The 15,335-nt window shown below is 51.7% G+C and overlaps 1 protein-coding gene across 1 annotated transcript in view; it reads left to right on the top strand.

Annotated features, from left to right (window-relative positions):
* The window catches only part of GMEB2 (glucocorticoid modulatory element binding protein 2), a 45,121-nt gene that overhangs the window by 2,002 nt on the left and 27,784 nt on the right, over positions 1–15,335 (top strand). The window contains exon 2 of the mRNA XM_017515662.2: positions 7,854–8,041. Within this exon, the coding sequence (XP_017371151.1) occupies positions 7,911–8,041 (131 nt within the window). The 5' untranslated portion in view covers positions 7,854–7,910. The remainder of the gene's footprint in view (positions 1–7,853; positions 8,042–15,335) is intronic.

Here is a 15,335-nt window from a genome sequence, read left to right as displayed (position 1 = left end):
GGGACCCGACCCCCAGGGACCGCCCCACAGGGACCCCACCCACAGGGACCCCACCCACAGGGACCCGACCCCCAGGGACCGCCCCACAGGGACCCGCCCCACAGGGACCCGCCCCACAGGGACCCGACCCGTAGGGACCACCCGGCAGAGACGTGACCCACAGGGACCCGACCCACAAGGACCCCACCCACAGGGACCCGACCCCCCAGGGACCGCCCCCAGGGACCCGACCCACAGGGACCCGACCCCCAGGGACCCCACCCACAGGGACCGCCCCACAGGGACCCGACTCCCAGGGACCCGACCCACAGGGACCGCCCCACAGGGACCCGACCCACAGGGACCCCACCCACAAGGACCGCCCCACAGAGACCCGACCCCCAGGGACCCGACCCACAGGGACCGCCCCACAGGGACCCGACCCGTTAGGGACCACCCGGCAGAGACGTGACCCACAGGGACCCCACCCACAGGGTCCCCACCCACAGGGACTGCCCCACAGGGACCCCACCCACAGGGACCGCCCCACAGGGTCCCCACCCACAGGGACGCGACCCCCAGGGACCCGACCCCCGGGGACCGCCCCACAGACGGGACCTGGGTCTGTGTAGACCCCTGGTGGTACGCACCCCGCTGGTCGTCCGTGGTGACCTGTTCTGTATTTGGTTATTTGGTTACTGTAGAATTCATGCAGCAGACTGACTTTTCTGTTGAGCCAAAGTTCTCTTTCTTTGCTGACACTTCAACTGCAACAGTTTCCATTACGTCAGTCTTGACCCGGGCCGTCAAGAATACTAGTTTTAAAATGTTTTCTTGGCCGATTGCGGTGGCTCACACCTGCAGTCCCAGCACTTTGGGAGGCTGAGGCGGGCGGATCCCAAGGTCAGACCAACATGGTGAAACCCCGTCTCTACTAAAAATACAAAAAATTAGCTGGGTGTCGTGGCGGGCGCCTGTAGTCCCAGCTACTTGGGAGGCTGAGGCAGGAGAATTGCTGCAACCCAGGAGGCGGAGGTTGCAGTGAGCCAAGGTTTCGCCATTGCACTCCAGCCTGGGCGACAGGGCGAGACTCCATCTCAAAAAGGAGAAGAGGCTGTGGAGAGAGGAGGGGCTGCCCGCCCTTGGGAAGGCAGTGGGGTGAGATGCTCTGTAGTGCTGCTTCTGTGTCTAAAAATCATTGTATCAGAGACTTGAACTGTTTTCTGAGAGGTAACTTGTGTATGTATTGTTTTGAACTTTAGTATAGTTGCCGTTGGAGAGGCTGGAATTCGGTTTTGTGCATTTACATGTGTGATGCCTGCAAAGCCCCGAAGCTCTGCTGAGGACCCTGGCTGCAGTGTGGCTGCTGCCTCTTTGCAGCTTTTGGTTGAAGTGACTTTATTTGCCCCTGCTGAGCTCACCTTATCCAAGTAGCGGCTCCTCAGTGAGACTTAAACCTAAGAAGTCAACATGGGAATCAGTAGTATTTTAAGTGAATTATTTATTTTTTATTTTTATATTTATTTATTTTTTTTTTGAGACAGAGTCTTGCTTTGTCGCCAGGCACCAGGCTGGAGTGCAGTGGCTGGAGGTCGGCTCACTGCAACCTCCACCTCCCGGGTTCAAGCAGTGCTCCTGCCTCAGCCTCCCAAGTAGCTGGGACTGCAGGCGTACGCCACCACGCCCGGCTAATTTTTGTATTTTTTAGTAGAGACAGGGATTCATCATGTTGGCCAGGATGGTCTCGATCTCTTGACCTTGTAATCCGCCCGCCTCGGCCTCCTAAAGTGCAGGGATTACAGGGGTGAGCCACCGTGCCAGGCCTATTTTTTATATTTTATTTTTTTTAAGACCGAGTCTTGCTCTGTCGCCCAGGCTGGAGTGCAGTGGTGCACTCTTGGCTCACTTCAACCTCTGCCTCCCAGGTTCAGGTGATTCTCCTGCCTCAGCCTCCCAAGTAGCTGGGATTACAGGTGCACACCATCACACCCGGCTAATTTTTTTTTGTATTTTTAAGTAGAGACCGGGTTTCACCATATTGGTCAGGCTGGTGTCCAACCCCTGACCTTGTGATCTGCCTGCCTCAGCCTCCCAAAGTGCTGCGATTACAGGCATGAACCACCACGCCCCACTGAAGTTTTAAATTTTTAAATTAGTTATTATTATGGTTGAGACAGAGTCTTGCTCTGTCACCCAGGCTGGAGTGCAGTGTTGTGATCTCGGCTTGCTGCAGCCTCCACCTCTGGGGTTCAAGAGATTCTCCTGCCTCTGCCTCCCAAGTAGGTGGGATTACAGGCACCTGCCACCATGCCTGGCTATTTTTTTTATTTTTATTTTTTAAAATTTTTAGTAGAATCGGGGTTTCACCATGTTGGCCAGGCTGGTCTGGAACCCTTGACCTCAGCCTTCCGAAGTGCTGGAATTACAGACGTGAGCCACCGTGCCTGGCCAAATTTTTTGATTTTTAATTTTTTTTTGGAGACAGGGTCTTGCTCTGTCTCCCAGGCTGGAGTGTAGTAGTGTGACCTTGGCTCACTGCAGCCTCTGCCTCCCAGTTCAAGCCGTTCTCCCACTTCAGCCTCCTGAGTAGCTGGGATTATGGGGCACACCACCGTTCCTGGCTAATTTTTGCATTTTTAGTAGAGGTGAGGTTTCACCAGGCTGGTCTCAAACTCCTGACCTTAGTGATCCACTCACCTCGGCCTCCTAAGGTGCTAGGATTACAGGCGTGAGCCACTGCACCTGGCCTAAGTGAATTTTAAAGTGGCTTTTTATTCATGTTTGTTTAAAGTTCTTTATTTTGAAGCTTAAGTCTACAACACCAAAATTATGGTAGCGAAAAAAACATTGTGTTTTAGACATACGAAGGAAGTCTGTCAACGTAAATGAATTCATCATTGTAACTTTTCTGGCTGAAAAGCATCTGAAGACAGTCTTTGGAGACCCCCATGCCCTAATGGGAAGTGTGCTTGCCAGCAGCTGGAGGGGTGCCCCTGTGTGTCCCCTTCCCCCCCCACCTGTGCGCCCCCTTCCCCCCTGCCTGTGCGCCCCCTCCCCCCTGCCTGTGTGCCCCTTCCCCCCCGCCTGTGAACCCCCTTCCTACCACCTGTGCCCCCCCTTCCCCCCTTAGGCGCTGTGTCCTGCTAGATGGCCACCATTTAAATTAGAGTGACAGTAAACAGCTCGTGTTCCAACTTTTTAAAACCTTTTTTTCCTCATTTAAAAAATACGTTTTCCTTCCATCACTCATTTTCCATACCCTCCTGAAACAGGAAACAGGGAAGATTTTCTTGTCCCTAGCCCCTAGTCTTTAGTGCTTATGTTTAGATACGTTCTCTGAGTAGCGTGAGTGTGCAGTCCTAACTGGTGCTTTCTTGGCTCTGGGTGCTTTCTTTTCTTTTTTTTTTGAGACGGAGTTTCGCTCTTGTTACCCAGGCTGGAGTGCAATGGCGCGATCTTGGCTCACCGCAACCTCCGCCTCCCGGGTTCAGGCAATTCTCCTGCCCCAGCCTCCTGAGTTGCTGGGATTACAGGCACGCGCCACCATGCCCAGCTAATTTTTTGTAGTTTTAGTAGAGACGGGGTTTCACCATGTTGACCAGGATGGTCTCGATCTCTTGACCTTGTGATCCACCCGCCTCGGCCTCCCACAGTGCTGGGATTACAGGCTTGAGCCACCGCGCCCGGCCTGGGTGCTTTCTTTTCTTATACTGACCTACCACAGCCCTCCTCACACTCACTGTGGGTTGCCCTCGCTGCTCTCCCAGGCCAGGCTGGCACCAGAATGCCTGCAGGGTCTTGGCCGCAGGTGGTGCCCAGCTCCCCATGGTTTCTTTTTGCTTCCTTTTCTTGAGAATGCGTCTTTCTCTCACGGTGCTGAACCACCATCTTTTCCGTTCAGACCACCTCCGTTTCTTGGTTCCTTGGATCTCTGGTCAAGGGTTAGTTCAGAGACTGGCTGCCATTTGCAATTGGTGGCCCTGGAAGTCATAGCCCTTTCTTTTCTCCCCTTTATCTTGCCTGTGGCCCTTTACCTTGGAGTTGTGTGGAGACCCATGCCCAGTTAGGAAGCAGTAGAGCCCACTGGTCCAGTGCATACCAAGACAAAAGGCAGTCTGTGGAATGGAGGAAAGGAAGCTAGGGTGGACTGAAGACCTTTTCTTCTCCTGCAAACTTCCTCTCCCTAGCAGACATTAAGAAAAATGCTCACATGCTGGATAATGTAGGTTGTGTGTGATTTAGCAAGAACCTTGAGTCCTGAAGGCACGTTTGTGCTTGGTTGTTCAGCTTGGGTGAGTTAGTTATGAAGGGGTAATTGCAGAGGCCTGGCTGGGCTGCGAATGCGTCCCCTGAGTGAGGGCAGGGCCAGCACTCTCTGCAGCGTGCCGGGTTGGGGTGGACCCATTCCTGTCCTTAGATACACTTGTTTGTTACAGTCCTAGGGACAGGTGATGTTATTTTTATATTAACAATTATAATTTTTAAAGCTCTGGAAAATTTTCTTTCTTTTTTTTGTGTGTGACAGGGTCTTGATCTGTTGCTCATGCTGGAGTGTGGTGGCACACCTGTGGCTCACTGCAGCCTTGACCTGCTGGGCTCAAGCGACCTCCTGCCTCAGCCTCTAGAGTAGCTGTGACTACAGGCATGCACGCTACCATGCCTGGCTGTTTTTTATTCTTTTCTTTTTTGTTTTGAGACGGAGTTTCGCTCTTGTTACCCAGGCTGGAGTGCAATGGCGTGATCTTGGCTCACCGCAACCACCGTCTCCTGGGTTCAGGCAATTCTCCTGTCTCAGCCTCCTGAGTAGCTGGGATTATAGGCACGCGCCACCATGCCCAGCTAATTTTTTGTAGTTTTAGTAGAGACGGGGTTTCACCATGTTGACCAGGATGGTCTCGATCTCTTGACCTCGTGATCCACCCGCCTCGGCCTCCCACAGTGCTGGGATTACATGCGTGAGCCACCGCGCCCGGCTGTTTTTTATTCTTTATTTATTTAGTAGACATGGGGTGTAGCCATGTTGCCCAGGCTGGTGTCAAACTCCTCAGCTCAATCAGTCCTCCTGCCTTGGCCTCCCAAAGTGCTGGGATTGCAGGTGTGAGACACTATGTCTGGCAATGAAAACTTGTCTTTCTTTAGAAAGTTTTTATAGTGTGTACTTTCTAGTCTATATCTAATTCTAATAAGTCATTCTGTTGTAATAGCATTACAGTTTTTTTATTATGGTAAAATATGCGTAACATAAAATTTACCATTTTAGCTGGGCGTGGTGGTGCGTGCCGATAGTCCCAGCTACTCAGGAGGCTGAGGTGGGAGAACTGCTTGAACCTAGGAGTTCTAGGCTATAGTGCGCTATGCTGATCGGGTGCCTGCACTAAGTTCAGCATCAATATGGTGACCTCCTGGGAGCAGGGGACTCGCAGGTTGCCTAAGGAGGGGTGAACTGGCCCAGGTCGGAAATGGAGCAGGTCAAAACTACCGTGCTGATCAGTAGTGGGATCGCGCCTGTGAATAGCCACTGTACTCCACACTCCAGCCTGGGCAACATAGCAAGACTCTGTCTCTTAAAAAAAAAAAAATTAAAATTTTAACCTTTTTTTTTTTTTTAGCTGAATTTCACTCTTATTGCCCAGTCTGGAGTGCAGTGGCGCTGTTTCAGCCCTCTGCAACCTCCACCTTCCAGGTTTATGTGATTCTGCTGTCTCAGGCTCCTGAGTAGCTGGGGTTACAGGCATCCAGTACCACACCTGGCTAATTTTTTGTATTTTTAGTAGAGATGGGGTTTCACCATGTTGGACAGGCTGGTCTTGAACCCCTGACCTGAGTTGATCCATCCGCCTCGACCTCCCCAAGTGGTGTGATTACAGGCATGAGCCACCGCGGCTGGCCCCATTTTAACCATTTTTAAGTATGCAATTCACCAGCATTTAGGACACCCACAGTGATTGTGCAGCCATCACCACTGTCCATTTCCAGAACATGTCATCATCCCCAACAGAAATTCTGTGCTCAGTAAAGAGTAACTCCCCATACGCCTCTCCCAGCCCCTGGTCACTTCTATTCTACTTTCTTTCATTTTTTGAGACAGGTCTCACTCTGTTGCCCAGACTGGAGTGCAGTGGCGTGATCATGGCTTACTGCAGCCCTGGTCTCCTAGGCTCAAGCGGTCCTGTAGCCCCAGCCTCCTGAGTAGCTGAGACTATCCCAGCTTTGTAGTTTTTCTTTTGGTTGTTGTAGTTTTTAATTTTCACATTTCCATTTGGTTATAACTCCTGTTTCTATACCAAGATTTTCTTTCCACTTGGTTGAGAATGTTTGGCTTTACTCTGGGAGCTCGTCCGATATCACCTGAGAGCCCCTGTGGATCCCGCGTTCATCTCAAAGCCAGCTCCTTTTGCGTATTTGTTCCTTTGAGGATCAATCAGACTACCCTTTGCAAGGCAGTTTGATTGTTCTGGATGCTTTGACTATTATGCTATGGACTTTGGATCTTGTTTAAGTTTCACAGAGAATGTAGAATTTTTTTTTTTTCATAGCAAGAAATCAACCTGGTTCAGGCTGCACATTTTGGACCCTGTTCCTGTGTACATGTTCTTAGCCTGGCTTAGTTTAGAGACTTTCCAGTGTACTGTGGATCTGCCCCATATGTGCCAGTGGGGCCCATCTGAGACCTGGGCAGTGGTCTGTCCTGTAGGTCAGTTCTCTTCCCTTTGCCCTTTAGGGTCAGGACCACCTAAAGACTGTGTTGGGATGACCCAGGCTCTCATATACAGCTGTGCGCTGTCCTCTCTGCTCCCCACTTCTCTCAGCGCATACAACACATGCTGACTCCAGGCTCCTTGTCCTGTGGCTGGAAACCAGGGGCTTTTGTGTTCCCTGTGCTGTGTAGAGGATGGAGAGTGAGAGAGCAGCGGTGAATCCCCACGCTCCTGGGCCGCCGTTCCTGTAGTCAGGAGGAAGATTCCCTTCTCTCCAAGCTATTTGGGCCTGCCAGGCCACCCCCACTATCACAAGGTTTTAGCTGGGGCTTGGGCTTGCTGAGGGCAGTGCCAGCAAAGACAAAATAATAATTTAAAAACCCAGGGCAGGTTGGGTGTGGTGGCTCACGCCTGTAATCCCAACACTTTGGGAGGCCAAGGCAGGTGGATCGTCTGAGGTCAGGAGTTCAAGACCAGCCTGGCCAATATGGTGAATCCTTGTCTCCACTAAAAATACAAAAATTAGCTGGGCATGGTGGCAGGTGCCCGTAATCCCAGCTATTCAGGAGGCTGAGGCAGGAGAATTGCTTGAACCCAGGAGGCAGAGGTTGCAGTGAGCTGAGATTGCACCTTCGCGCTCCAGCCTGGGTGACAAGAGTGAAACTCTGTCTCAAACCCCCCGCCCCCAAAACCCAGGGCATTTCCCTCCTCTTTTTCTGTCTTGTATGGGTTTCCCTTCCCATTCCCCAGCAGTGAGAGGACTTCTTGGAGTGCTTTCTGCACCTGAAACTCAGTTCACAGATTGGGGCTGGCTTTGAGTTCAGGCCAGGAGAGATGGAAGACCTGGCAAGCCGGGAGTCTGCGTCCAGGGAAGTCGCTCGGAACTCCAGGCCCCTCCTGTCCTCCTGCTGTGGGCCCCACATGGAGGGAGCGACTCTGTGCCTTCTGCTCCAGGGCTTTGGCTCATCCAGTGGGAAGGACGGGTGGAGTGCACTTACACCGCCCTCAGAACCAGAGCCTGGAGTAACCCTTCTGTTACCACCTGTTTTTGTCAGGAGGTAGTAGTCTGGGATGTAAGGGTGGGTCTTTGGAGATTATTAGAGATGCCTTTGTGAGTATTGTGTTGTGCAGATGTGGAGATGACTCTGACCCTGTGCCCTGCCTTGCTTCCTCCAGGACTTGGGACCCTGGAGGACTGACGCTGCTGGCCTGGGCGTCTCCTCCTGCTGAGCCATGGCGACCCCCGACGTGAGCGTGCACATGGAGGAGGTGGTGGTGGTGACAACTCCGGACACTGCGGTGGATGGCAGTGGTGTGGAGGGGGTGAAGACCGTGTTGGTGACGACCAATTTGGCCCCTCATGGGTAAGCACGAGTCTCGGTGCCATTGACGCTGATGGGGGCTCCGGTTGGGCTGTCTTTGGCGCAACTGGCATTAACGTGGGAAGGGCCGAGTGTCAGGATTTTCCTAGTTCCAGTTCTTCTGAGACTGGACTCAAATGTGTATGTAAGTAGAGAGCGGAGAAATGCAGAAATGGCCTGGGGAGCAGAAGACCCAGCTGCAGCTGTGGGGAGGCCTTGCCCCGGCACCCGCACGGCCATGGGCTCCATGTACTAAAAGGCTATGATTTCTCATGTGAGAGGGAGCAGTAGGGATGGCAGAGAGCTGGACTTTCAGAAATGGAGTTGAAGAGCCAGTGATTTTCTTGACATTCTTCATGAAACTGTGAGCGTTTTCTTTCTCATCTCTGTACCAGGTGTCCGAATCAAATGTTAGTTGGCAAAAAAGCTAACATTTGCCCAAACTGCAGCTTTGTTTTGCCGCCTGCAGGTAGAACTGCGAGGAGGTGGCAGAGCTGCTCCTGCTGTGAGCTGGTGTCACCCCTGCCCCGGCTGGGGGTAAGATAAAGGCACAGTCAGCCCTGGGCTACGATCCTCATTCTTCCTCCTCAGAGGGCTCTGGGACTCTGGGCCTCTGGGGCTCTGGGGCTCTGGGGCTCAGGCAGTCTTCCCGTTGGTCTCATCTTTGCTGTGTCTCATGCATGGCATCTTCACGCTGACCTTAGCATATCACTGAGTGTGAGCTTTTGACTTTCTCACTGTTTGACAAAGGGCTTTTGAGAGGAAGACTTTAGGCTGTTGTTGACCCCTGCACGGTGCAGGTCAGGCCTGCCTTCCTGGATGGTGTGCTGGCAGCTGCCACCCGGGAGGACCTGACCCTGAGTTCCTTCCTGCCGTCCTTTCCTTGCTGTGGAGCAAGGGAAGGACGGCAGGACCTGTTGGACCACCCTCCCTCCTGCATGTCAGGGTGGTGGAGCTTGGTGCGACTGCAGAGCAGGACACGGACCTGTATGGGTTCCTGGTGTGACGTACCCAGTCCTCTCTGCCTCATCTGCAGAGCTCGTGGCCATGTCTGGAAATGCAGACATCTGAGTGGGGCCTCCCGGCTGGATGTTCATACCTCCGTCCTCCTTTTCCCTTTGTCAGCACCTTGGGTCACAGCTTCAGTGCTTCCCAGGCTTGTGTCCATGGTGTTTCCTGACCTCTCCCGCACCACATGCTCCATAGTGACCTCCCCACTCTTGCCCAGAGAGGCAGTGCCCAAGCTTCCTCCCTTGGATTTGGGTTGGCCTGCAATGAGTACAGTGCGGCAGTGGTGACCCTTGGTCAGAGAGGGCCACATAGCTTCCTCATGGTGCCCTAGGGATGCTGCAAGGAGCCCAGGGTCATGCCTGACCTGGGGTGAGGCTGCTGTGGTCCCCACTGAGCCTGGCTTTCATGTCGCCCACCCAGGCATCCTGGTGGAAGGGGCCTCCGGGTAGGTCCAGTCCAGTCCCCTATCCAAGTCTCCTCACCTGCACCATGACTCTGTGTCCGTGGTGGTGTGGTCCAGCACCAGGTTGGGACCTTCAGTATCCTCATCTTTAGGCCTTTTTTCTTGATCTGGCCTGAGTCCCCAGGCAACATGTGTCTTAGTCTGCTCGTGCTGCCATAGCAAAACGCCATAGACTGAGTGACCTCAACAGTGGATATTTTTCCTTACAGTTGTGAAGGCTGGAAGTCCAAGGTCAGGGTCTGCCAGGTTCTGCTTTTGGGAGGACTCTTTGAGTTGCAGATGGCCGACTTCTTGCTGTGTCCTTGTGATGGAGTGGGAGGGAGAGAGAAAGAGCTTTCTGTTTAATTTCTTAGAAGGTCACGGGGCCAGGCATGGTGGCTCATGCCTGTACTGTCAGCAGTTCGGGAGGCTGTGGCAGGCGGATCACTTGAGGTCAAGGAGTTCGAAACTAGCCTGGCCAACATGGTGAAACCCCATCTCTACTGAGAATACAAAACAATTAGCCAGGCATGGTGGCACGTGTACCTGTAATCCCAGCTACTTGGGAGGCTGAGGTGGGAGAACTGTTTAAATCCGGGTGGGGGAGGTTGCAGTGAGCCAAGATCATGCCACTGCACTCCAGCCTGGGCAACAAAGCAAGACCCCATCTCAAAAAAAAAAAAAAAAAAAGCCACAGTTGGCCAGGCCTGGTGGCTCATGCCTGTGATCCCAGCACTGTGGGAGGATGAGGCAGACAGATTGCTTGAGCCCAGTTCAGGACCAGCCTGGGCAACATGGCAAAACCCCATCTCTACAAAAAACACAGCGCACCACCAGCTGGGCATGGTGGCAAGCACCTGTAGTCTCAGCTACTCAGGAGGCTGAAGCATGATGGTCACCTGAGCCCAGGAGTTTGAGACAGCAGTGAGCCGTGACTGTGCCACTGCACTCTAGCCTGAGGGACAGAGTGACAGAGCGAGACCCTGTCTCAAAAAACAACAAAAACCACCAGAAGGTCAAAGTCTTATTGGATTAGGGCCAACCAGTATGACCTCATTTTAATTATCTCCTGAAGACCCCATCTTTAAATACAGTCACATTGCAGGTAAGGCCCTCAACATATGAATTTTACGGGGGACACAGTTCAGGACAATACCTTTGCCTAGCTCTCAGGGTCCTGCAGGCAGGGGTCTGCCTCTACTTCTCAGGATCTTCTGCCACGTGGGGCTAAGGATAGCACCAGGCTGGATGGGTGGGCTGGGACGTCTTTTGGTTGATCTCCTGTCCCTCATTCCTGCTGGCAGAGGTAGTTGATGCCCAGGCCTCTAGATTTAGGGGTTTGGGGGTATACTGAGTATTGGTCATCTCCCCATGGCCAGCCTCCGCCTCTCGGTCTGTGCCTTGCTGCTGATTGCATCTGTGTGTGCCCTCCCGCTCCTGGCTTCTGGGTTTACGCTTGGGAGCTTTTCCCTCTGCATTGTGATGACTTCCATGAGAGGCCCATTCACCTGGGTGCTCTTTTTATTTATTTATTTATTGTTTGTTTGTTTGAGACGGAGTCTTGCTTTGTCGCCCAGGCTGGAGTGCAGTGCGCAATGTCAGCTCACTGCAACCTCCGCCTCCTGGGTTCAAGCAATTCTCCTGCCTCAGCTTCCTAAGTAGCAGGGACTACATGTGTGCACCACCACGTCCAGCTAATTTTTGCATATTTAGTAAAGACAGGGTTTCACCATGTTTACCAGACTGGTCTCGAACTCCTGACCTCAGGTGATCTGCCCGCCGCAGCCTCCCAGAGTGCTGGGATTATAGGCATGAGCCACTGTGCCCGGCCCGCATTTGTGTGTTTAATTTGCCATTTTATCAGGAAGTTTGTGTAGCTTTTAAAAAATTACACATAACTGACCGGGCGTGGTGGCTGACACCTATAATCCTAGCACTTTAGGAGGCCAAGGCGGGCGGATCACGAGGTCAAGAGATCGAAACCATCCTGGCCAACATGGTGAAACCCCTTCTCTACTAAAAAATACAAAAATTAGCTGGGAGTGGTGGTGCGCACCTGTAGTCCCAGCTACTCTGGAGGCTGATGCAGGAGAATTGCTTGAACCCGGTAGGCGGAGGTTGCAGTGAGCCGAGATTGCACCACTGCACTCTAGCTGGCGCCTGGAGACAGAGCAAGACTCTGTCTTAAAAAAAAAAAAAAATTACACATAACTATTTTTATTACAAAATATATATGGTAGAAAATTATTTCATAGCTGGAATGATTTAGAAAGAAAAAAAGAAAGTACTGATAAGCAAAAATAAAAACCATGTTGCCATTACCCAGAGATTCCTACTGCCAACACCTTAGATCTTTCCAGATGTTCTGTTTATATAGGAACATATGAATTTTTCTTTCCTTAAACCTTTTTTTGAGATGGAGTCTTACTCTGTTGCCCAGGCTGGAGTGCACTGGCATGATCTCAGCTCACTGCAACCTCCACCTCCCAGGTTCAGGTAATTCTACTGCCTCAGCCTCCTGAGTAGCTGGGACTGCAGGCGGGTGCCACCACACCTGGCTAGTTTTTTCTGTTTTTAGTACAGTTGGGGTTTAATCATGAAAGCCAGGATAGTCACGATCTGCTGACCTTGTGATCCACCTGCCTCAGCCTCCCAAAGTGCTGGGATTATAGGCTTGAGCCACCGTGCCTGGCCTCCTTAAACCTTTTTATTATTAAATTCATGTACATGTAGAAAAGCACCCCGGCGCTCATGTTCAGCTGAATGAACCCCCACAAAGGGAGCGTGGGGCGTCGTGCCCTGGAGCCCTGCGCGTGCCCCTCCTGCTCCCAACATGAGACCCCACTGTGCGTGCGGCTTTCATTCTGGTTTGGCCTTAATGATTTTTGTCTTTTCATGTTGATGAATTTTCCTCTTTTTTAATATTCAATTCAGTCTTAAATTTCTTGCTATGTTGGCCAGGCCTGGTAGCTCCTGCCCGTAATCCGAGCACTTTGTGGGGCTGAGGTGGGAGGGTTGCTTGAGCCCAGGAGTTGAGACCAGCCTGAACAACAAAGCAAAACGTCAGCTCTACAAAGAATACAAAAATTACTTGGGTGTGGTGGCATGTACCCGTGGTCCCAGCTTCATGGGAGGCTGAGGTGGGAGGATTGCTCCAGCCTGACAGAGGTTGAGGCTGCAGTGAGCCAGGGTCATGCCACTGCACTCCAGCCTGAGTGACATGGTGAGATCCTGTCTCAAAAGAAAGAAAAAAAGAAAGATTCCTTTCCCCACAAAGTGGCTTTTATTGTGGGTCTGTCCCAGCCAGAGACCATCCCATTTAGTCCTCGCATAGCCCATTTAGCATGTCATTCAGGAAAGTCTCTTTCATGAACTGGCTTAACAAGGAGACGGGGCCAGATGTCCTGCAGGTGCATCGCTGGGCTCAGAGGATCACAATTCACTACAGCAGCTGAGTGGCGCCTGGGATCCAGTCTCCAAAGCCAAGGTCCATGTGATGGAGAGGGTGTTTTCCCAGTGTGACAAGTGCAGGGTGGCTTTCATGTCCTAGGGGAAACCTGTACTCTTCCCTCCCCCTCCTGCCCAGACCACCCACATTCTAGATTCACACCCAAGAGAGGTCTCATGAGCACTGTCACAGGAGCATCAGGGACACTGGGGTTACCCATTTGAAATGTGGAGATTTCAACGTTAAGTACATTTTTATTGAAAAACAAAAATGAGCTGGGCACGGTGGCTTACGCCTGTAATCCCAGCACTTTGGGAGGCCGATGCAGGCAGATCACTTGAGGTCAGGAATTCGAGACCAGTCTGGCTCTTTAGTAGAGCCAATCCATCTCTACTAAAAGTACAAAAATTAGTCAGGTGTGGTGGCAGGTGCCTGTAATCCAGCTACTCGGGAGACTGAGGCAGGAGAATTGCTCTGGGAGGGGGTTGGAGGTTGCAGTGAGCTGAGATTGCACCACTGCACTCCAGTCTGTGTGACAGAGTGAGACTCAATCTCAAAAAAAAAAAAAAAAAAAAAAAAAAAAAAAAAAAAAAAGAGACTGAGGCAGGAGAATTGCTCTGGGAGGGGGTTGGAGGTTGCAGTGAGCTGAGATTGCACCACTGCACTCCAGTCTGTGTGACAGAGTGAGACTCAATCTCAAAAAAAAAAAAAAAAAAAAAAGAAAACAAAAATGTTGTTAGTAATAAAAATCTCCCTGAAGCTTTTTCCCTCTCATGCAGTTATCTTCACACACAATCGTGGGCTTAGAGCTGTCCTCTGTGGGTGTCTTGCCAGCTGGTGGCAGTGACGGACCAGGGCAGTCACAGGCACAGGAGCACGGCTGGTGGCTGGTACAGTGCCCTGGAGGCTGGTGTCCCATTTGCTGCCTTGGTTTCCTGTGGTTACTATGGAAGGCGGCTCCTGTGGGTTAGCTTTGCTTTATGAATGCTGAATATGAGCTTTTTTTCTAGGTTGTTAAAAGAATTTGCTCACATCTTATGCTTAAGTTAACTCTTTTGAGAACAGTGAGAAGTACAGAGGAAGTAATTGCCAAGTTCTCTTGCTTGCTCTGTTTATGATTGTGTCAGTTTTCTTTTGCTGTTTAAGAAACCACCCAAAACTTAGTGGCTTAAGACATAGTTATGGTCTCCTTTAATTCTGTTGGTTGATTGGTGGTTCTACTGGTCTGGGCTGGCCCCACCAACCCCTGTTGTCAGCTGACAGCACGGCAAGGGCCTGCTGGTCTGGGTAGCCTCGGCCACAGGGGTCTCTGGAAGGAGGTGGTTTGGGGCATAGGTAGGCTCGGCTGGGTGGCTCTCCTCTGCTTTGCCAGGTCTGTGACTTCCACCTGGAGGCCTAGATTTCTTTGCCTGATGAGCCAAGGGTTGTAGAGGAAAGCGGACCTCTTGCTCACTCCTGTTGCCTGACTGACTCAAGCAGCATCACAAGGCTCTGGTTCGAGCCTGCGGCTAAGACTTCCTCTTGGCAGGAAGTTATAAAATGTTGTGACCATTTCTGTGGCCACAGAATGACATTTCCACTCATCCGTCTCCTGCCTTTTCCTGGGCCTTCCCAGCTCACCCCATGCAGGCAACATTGGGTCTGGGTGTGGCTGGGGCTTCTTGGTTATTGCACCCCTTGATCCAGAGACTGGTGAGTTAAAACCTTGGGACCTCCCCTCCTCTCTTAAGCTTTCACCGATGGACAGGACAGGACCAGCTCTGAGGCAGGTGCAGGGTGGCCCTTTGGCCAGGTGCGTTCAGAAAGCTTTCTAGGGTGTGAGGGAAGAGTGACAACCATAGCTCTGCTGTTCTTTGTTCTGAGGCTGTCTCTTTGTTACATTTTCTATTTTTTATGTTTTTTCCTTTCTTAGATTTCTGTGGGTCAGAACCATTTCTTACCTTGACAGTCTTTTGCCAGTGGAGAAACTGGGAACGTGAAATGATTTGCTGTTTTTGGAGACAGAGTCTCGCTCTGTCGCACAGGCTGGAGTGCAGTCGTGCAGTCATGACTCATGGCAGCCTTGACCTCCGGGGTTCAAGGAATCCTCCCGCCTCAGGCTCCTGAGTAGCTGGGACTACAGGCATGTGCCACCACGCCTGGCTAATTTTTTGATTTTGTGGAGATGGGGTCTTGCTATGTTGCCCAAGCTTGTCTTGAACTCCTGGACTCAAGCAGTCCTCCTACCTCAGTCTCCCAGAGCACTGGGGTTACAGGTGTGAGCCACCACATCCGGCCGATGCAAAACAATTTGATCCTCTGGGGATTCCTAGTTTGAAGAAAACCATCCAGCTCCACTATGTCTGGAGTGCTCCATGTGAGGTCACACTAGTCAGGCAGTGTGTCTGGAGTGCTCC

Source organism: Cebus imitator, unplaced genomic scaffold (assembly GCF_001604975.1).
Source record: "Cebus imitator isolate Cc_AM_T3 unplaced genomic scaffold, Cebus_imitator-1.0 Scaffold555, whole genome shotgun sequence".
NCBI lineage: Eukaryota > Metazoa > Chordata > Mammalia > Primates > Cebidae > Cebus > Cebus imitator.
Note: the sequence above shows the minus strand (reverse complement) of the source record. Positions and strands in the feature narration are given on the sequence as shown.